The 7,108-nt window shown below is 36.4% G+C and overlaps 1 protein-coding gene across 1 annotated transcript in view; it reads left to right on the plus strand.

The window, feature by feature from the left end:
* Nucleotides 1-1,248: 1,248 nt before the first annotated feature.
* The window catches only part of pudp (pseudouridine 5'-phosphatase), a 15,857-nt gene continuing 9,997 nt past the window's right edge, over nt 1,249-7,108 (plus strand). Inside the window, exons 1-3 of the mRNA XM_026268456.1 lie at nt 1,249-1,537; nt 1,915-2,133; nt 2,291-2,520. Coding sequence (XP_026124241.1) covers nt 1,483-1,537; nt 1,915-2,133; nt 2,291-2,520 — 504 coding nt within the window. The 5' untranslated portion in view covers nt 1,249-1,482. The remainder of the gene's footprint in view (nt 1,538-1,914; nt 2,134-2,290; nt 2,521-7,108) is intronic.

Consider the following 7,108-nt stretch of genomic DNA (forward strand, 5'->3'; position numbering starts at 1 on the left):
CATTCACTGTACAAACACACGCACACATGTTTCCAGTACAAACACAACATTTTACTGTTTGCAATTCTATGCTTCATGCTCTCTCTGTCCCTGTACTGTGACAATCACGTAAAAATAGTTTGGTAACTAAAGAAATCTTAACTTCATTTGTATTAATTAACTGACCAGACAATTTATCCAAAACAACTGTTCCCTTTTCACCTCGATCATGATCTTGCCCTTTCTCTGATGTGCCTTCATCAATCTTCTCTGCCTCCACTTCATTCACTTTTTGCACTGACTTTTCTGAGAAATCAAAAAATTAATTTCAGTTCAGTTGACTGAAAGACAGTTAATAATTTCTTGTTGAGTGTCAATAATGTCAGGAGTCAGGACATTTGTGTTTTTCCTTTGACGGTACCACTGCTTTTTCTTATAAAATGTACAGGGAAATTGGCAGACAATTAAAACAATGTCAGGGTTCAATGACTGAAATGATTCTTGGGAACACAGTGGTATTGTGTGTGTGAGAGGCGGTCTATGTTCTATTCTCACCTGACTGTTGCTCATTTGCAGACCTACTCCCACACGACAAGAAACAAATTTGTATATCCATCTACAATGAAATATAAATTATTTTAGTTTTTTAGCTTTTTAGCCTTTATAATCAACAATACGGTTGGATATTCATAGAGTCACCCCATGAAAATTTATGTCATTTTAAATATTTTAACTAACCAGCTAATATTCATTAAGAATATAGACAAACCATGTATTAATGTAATTGTCTATTGGCAATATGATTAATCTGTTCTATATTTATTTCTATTTATTAAAAATAACAACATGAATTATCAATTTGCCACTTCTATAAATCAAGTACAAATCTAGTATAAATAGTATAAATCAAGAAAATCAAAAATCCCTTTACTCTACGCTTACTCTAATTTATGTATCACGAAACTCCTCCTGATTATTACTTAATACAAAACTATATTTAATAATACAAAACAAAATAACTCCACATTCTCTCTCTGGGCCATCTAGTGCTTTCGGACAATGATGTGTGTCTTTAATCATTAATAATACCAATATGGGATACATATAAATCATTCTTCCCCCCTCTGACATCAGGCTGAGGCACTCTGGTTTAAAACCTGTTAGAACGATGGTGGTGGAATAACTACATTTCCCATAATCCTGTGCAAAAAGAATGGCGAGTAAAAAGTTACCCTGAGTTGTTTATTCAACAATCAATCGCAGATAAGAAGAGGGCTAGGTAGAAATAGTACATGTGTTTTTTTGTTGTTGCTGTTGTTGTTTTTTCTTCTTTTAAACATATAATTACTTGAAAACATTTAAATCTGTCGAGTAAAATATGAACTGAAGTTCTCTGAATTAGAAGGAGTTGATCTATTTGAGCGTAACTTTTATTGTCCAGCAGTTTTCACGACACTGCCTCTCTCCTGAGTTAACCAAGTTCCGTGTAGTAACGCTTAAAACATGTCTTATAAACCAGTAACACATGTGCTTTTTGATATGGATGGATTATTATTAGGTGGGTGAGTATCCTGTTAAAGTAAAAGCGATGCTAATTCATCTCAGTGCTCGTCTTTCTATTTGTACGCGGCACAGTTAGAAAGACACACGTTTTCATTTTGTCTGTTTCTGATAGTTTCAATGACTGCTACTGTATTTATTTTGATTCATTTTTATGTTATTGTTATTATTTTTGGTTCGCCCATTTTAATGCCAAGCGTTCATCTGTACATCAAAAATAATTTTAATGTATATTTTATACAATTTGCAGGTGTCACCCACTCTTAAGCAATGGATCTAATAATACTCATAAGTTTCTGCATTTATGTCAATGTCCGTTCCATCGGTTTACACTATTACTTTGTTTTTAGTTGTACTGTATTACATCTCTTACAGACACAGAGAGATTGTACACAGTTTCATTCCAGGAAGTCTGTGACAGGTTCAATAAGCAGTATACCTGGGAAGTGAAGTCCTCTGTGATGGGCAAGAAAGCTTTGGAGGCAGCCAGGATCATAAGAGACAAAATTGATCTGCCCATGACCCCCGAAGAGCTCCTGGAGGAGACCAGAAAAATTCAGGAGCGATTATTTCCCACGGCCTCTTTATTGCCAGGTAATGTCCCTGTAGCATTGGAAATGGAAGGTTATTTTGAAACAGAAGGTGAAGCATCTAGGCCACACGTTTGCCTCAAAGTCATCAAAAGAAGCTGTTTGGAGTTTAGCTCACACTGCTTGCTTATTAATTTAAGTGTCTATTTTTGTCTTTTCAGGTGTAGAAAAGCTCATCAAGCATTTACACCAGCATGACATTCCTATTGCTGTTGGCACAAGCTCAGCAGGTCTAACCTTTGAGATGAAGACCAGCCGTCATAAAGCGTTCTTCAGCCTCTTCAGTCACATTGTACTTGGAGATGATCCTGAAGTAAAGAATGGCAAGCCACACCCTGACATATTTGTGGTTTGCGCCAAAAGGTTCTCTCCCCCAGCCAACCCTGAACAGGTAGGGGGAAGCTACACTTCTATTCTATACAACTCTAGTCTAATCTCGTATAGTTTTGCCAGCCACCAAAGTGAAGCTTCCAGTTATTAGTGAGTTTGCATGTTGGCTGCCACCTCTTGTTGACAGTATATAATAAAGTACAAACAGTAGCTGCTGTTAAACAGGTAATTCCTTAGCAAGAGTAGATTTGAACATTGAGAGCATGCTTAAACAGTTTGCTGGCACTCCAACGTCTGAGGCTATTCATGATGCTGAAGAAAATTTCTTATCACTGTTAAAATGATTGTTCTGAAATGAAGTGCGGTGAGCACAATACAGTGCCTTTTCATTATTTATTTGATGAATAGAAAGTTTGAAGAACAGCTATTTCAGACAGACATTATGCACCACTATTCAAAACTTAAATTACTGTTCAAAAGATTTTACTTTATTAAACAAGGACACAATAAATTGGCCAAAAGTTATAGTAAAGACATTCATAATGTTACAAAAGCAAATCATGTAGCAAATCAGGATATCATACTGGTTTCTGAAGGATCAACTGGCATCACAGGAATAAATGACATTTTAAACAATTATTTTAATGTTTATTAATATTGTACATTGTTACTGTATTTTTTTTATTTTTATGGATTGATTGATTATATTACTGTTGGTTTTGCTCAATTTAATGTGTCCTTGCTGAATAACAGTATGAATTTCTTTTCCTGGTGATCCCAGGTGGAACATTAAGGTGAAACAATAATGTACATAGTGGTGTGACGGTTAGTATATAACCGTGAGACCGGCGGTTATAGTTGAACACCGTCATTAGAACTCTATAACCGCCAAAACCGTGTCATTAAAATATTTTTTACAAACATTTTTTTATCAAAAATTATTTTCATTTTTTAGATAGGATCATAAGATGCGCAATATATCCGGAGACATGCTTTTTACCACTTAATGAAGTTTTGTAAATCGTCAGACATGATATTTACCACTTCATTAAATTTTGCTTTGTAGAAAACCTTTCTTAAAAAACGAATTTCGTTTTGTTCAAATTTTATCTTAATTTTAATAAATGTTTCATCAACCAATTGCATGTATTTTAATAAATAAAAAGCAAATATAGCAGACAATGATAACCGTGACATGGAAGCACCAGCGCGCCGCGTTCACTTGCACTGCATTGTGAACTAGGGCGCATCTCATCGTAAATGAAACTCAGCGTAGGCCTATGCCTCATACATTATCATTAAATATCTTTGCTGCATCCTTTCTAGAACAGACAATGTTTTTTTTTTTTGCGGCTCGCATCAGCAAAGCATTGCATCGTCCATAGACCAAAACAATCAGCGGATGGCGGGCGGGTGCGGCTTTGAAATTTGCTCAAAAACTTTGGCGCGGATGATGAGTTTTGTGACAGATCTCCTTAATAAACGGATGTCTGAAATCTCTGCCCCTTTACCGATCAGAGCACGCGCTGACACGGAGTTAACCCGCTATCTCCAAGAACAACCAATTGACTCCACGGCAGATCCACTAGCATGGCAGCGAGACCCCGCTCCCCACCCAGGATCACCAATTCTGAAACCGGCACACCACTAAATGTACATGGGGGAAATAATTTTATTTTAAACTTAAACCGCATAAACCCATTTCTTTCCACCAAATACACAAAATAATGTTCTTATTAGCAACATCATATTTCCCCTTTAATACTATTATAATTTATACTAATTAATTAAGCACTACCCAATATGAATTCATAGTACTTTTGTAATATGATTGTGTTATCCCCATCACTTCCTTTGCACACAGTTAGCCTGGCGACTCAAAGGGACATGTTTTGAGTGATCATTCAGGGAGAGTGAGACAAATTTCATGGAGTATGTGAGAAGACAGAGCTTTTTTGGTTTGAAGGTACACAAACTGAATTAGGATGTCTACACTAGGTAGAACAGTTTAAAATGGATTGAGAGTTGAAGAGTTTGCAATTCAGAGTTCCAGTGAAGATCCTCTTGGATTAGTTTGCAAAGCTTAGTGTATGTTAAAGAGTTTGCAAAGAACTGAAGTTCACACTCAGAAAACAATGCAACACTAAGGACATTGTGAAATGTGATGACAAAAAGATGAAAACTTACCCTCATGGTGTTCCAAACCTGTTGACTGCTTTTCATCTGTGGAAGAAAAAGAAGATATATATAAAAAAAAGAAAGAAAAGGAAGGCCTTTTGGACTCCTTTAACTCTGGTCGTATGTACAGAATCATTTAAAACATTCTTCTTTTGTTTATTTGCAGAGGAGGGAAAGTCATAGGTTTGGTTTGGAATATCATAAAGGTGAGTGAGTAAATGATGGAATATTTTTAATTTATGGGTGAACAATGACTTTAATGATGAAAGGCTTTAATGATCGACTGGTGCTGTAATTTCATCTCTTTGGTTTTAGAGATTCAAAAAGCAAGCTAAAGAGTATACAGAATTGCTATACTGACTGATATATTTAAAGTGTGTGTAGCCAGTGTTCCAGAAAATAGACAGTGCTGTTTGCCATTCATCTTTTTCTTGCCAAAGATTGAATAGTAATTTTTAGGAATCTTACGAATTTTAAAATGGAATCATTTTCAATATATGAACATCACGTTTAAAACATAGTGAAAATCAGTGATTCATTAATTGAATGGTATTTACTTCCAACCCAGAGAAGCACACCCTTATTTTATTATTATTATTCTAATCTTTTTTTAACTTGAAGTATAGCACATGAGCCTTATGGACTGCAATTATGGTCATTTTTTGGGACTTGACAGCTCCTGTTTACCTTCCACTTTGACTGTATGGAAAAGACCAGCATGAACATTCTCCCAAGATTAGATAAGTTGTAAATGAAACAAGGGCGAAATTTTTTTTTTTTACATTTTTGAATGAACTACCCCTGTACTTTTTTTTTTTTTTTTTTTTTAAATATGCCTGTATAAGACAGTTGATTAATTACGTGCCATGCATTTTCACACTAGATGAGATGCCCTTGTGGCAAAGTGCAAAAGTTTGAGAAGAAATGCCAGAGTTGCACCTCTTTGTTAAAGCAATTGCTAGTACTAATGTAGCTGTCGATTCAGGATGTCAGCGGTTCAGGAGTTGCTCTTGAATTATCTTTCAACCTTTACAAACTGTGAAAAGGCATTGAAATTCAAAGAACTAGCATCATTACCTTGTGGTTTCATCTCATGTGGAAGCTTACAAAGGTGAAAACCCTCGGAGACATTCTGCTGATTTAAAAAATTATATCTGTGATCAAAGCTCAAGGGCGTTGCAGGGAACGAAAGTTACCAGAACCAAACCAATGCGATCCATGTAATTTCAGAATGTTGACATCTGAAAGAAGGTCTGGGTATCAATGAGAAAAAAAAAAAAAATAATTCCAAGCATGGATGTCTGTCTGTGATCACAGGCTCTTCATCACCCTGCACCAGAATGCTCTCAATAATGTATGTGGGTTCCCGCTCTTCAAAGGGAACCTCAGATCAAAAATGAAACCCTCTCCATTGTGCATGCATTGGCCTTGGACATGGTCAACATATGGTTTTCCTTAAAAAAAAAAAAAAAAATGCTTTGGTGTTTAAATCTTTTTGTGACATATATGAAGCACATAGACAAAAAAAAACAAAAAAAACAACAACAACATGTATTTGCCATAGCAAGAAGATCAAGCCCAAATATCACCAAACCATAAGGGCCATTAATCAGCTCAACCTTTTTAGGTCCATGCTAGCTAAGAGCAGATTAGCATTAGAAGAGGAATTTAAAGGCAGCTTTCTGATCTCCATCCATTGCATGCACGTGGTGATGTGAGGAAGGCCAACATGACATGAATACTGAGTAGTCTTTCTAGGGGCATGGAAGCCCTCTCATGCATATGAGTAATGTATGTATGCTCAGTCATCTGTCCCCATTTTGACCAGAGGCAAGGATGTGGACCACCGCTTTCTGGAAGAGTCAGACATTTTGCATCCCACAGTGCTGAGCAGTGCAGTGAAGGGAGTGGAGCTTTATAAAAGGTGGGTTCAGTCCCATGGCTTAGATTAATGAAACATAGAGGAACTGAAGTTCAAGTTTTTGTGTGAATACGACAGAGGTCACACTTTTGCCGTCATCTATCATAACGACAAAGAAAGAGTGGAGTGATCCAGCATATTTGAGCTGGAGCTGGACAAAATATGTGAGCTTTAGGAGGAACGAAATCCAATGGTCACAGATTCTTGTTGGATACAATTTGTGCATTTGCCAATAATGCGAGGTACTACAGACCTAGGATCCCCATAGTTTTAATGACTAGTCAATGAGTCTTAATGAAGCCCTGTATAATTGGCCTAATTTTAGGTTCATCTAACCCCAGTTGAACACATTCATTTAGGAACATTTACATACGTCGTATTCTTGCATAAAATGGTTAAACAGGTGCAGTGGAACACTCAAAAGAAGATACTCAAAAGTATGCAAGATGTGGAAAAGACATCTATCAACGTGTGGCTGTAGCGGTAGGTTTCAAGAGGTTGAATTTCAAGAAACAGGCAACAAGTACAGCTGATAGCTAACAGCATACAA

The sequence above is a fragment of the Carassius auratus genome, chromosome 1, assembly GCF_003368295.1.
Source record: "Carassius auratus strain Wakin chromosome 1, ASM336829v1, whole genome shotgun sequence".
NCBI classification, from domain to species: Eukaryota; Metazoa; Chordata; class Actinopteri; order Cypriniformes; family Cyprinidae; genus Carassius; species Carassius auratus.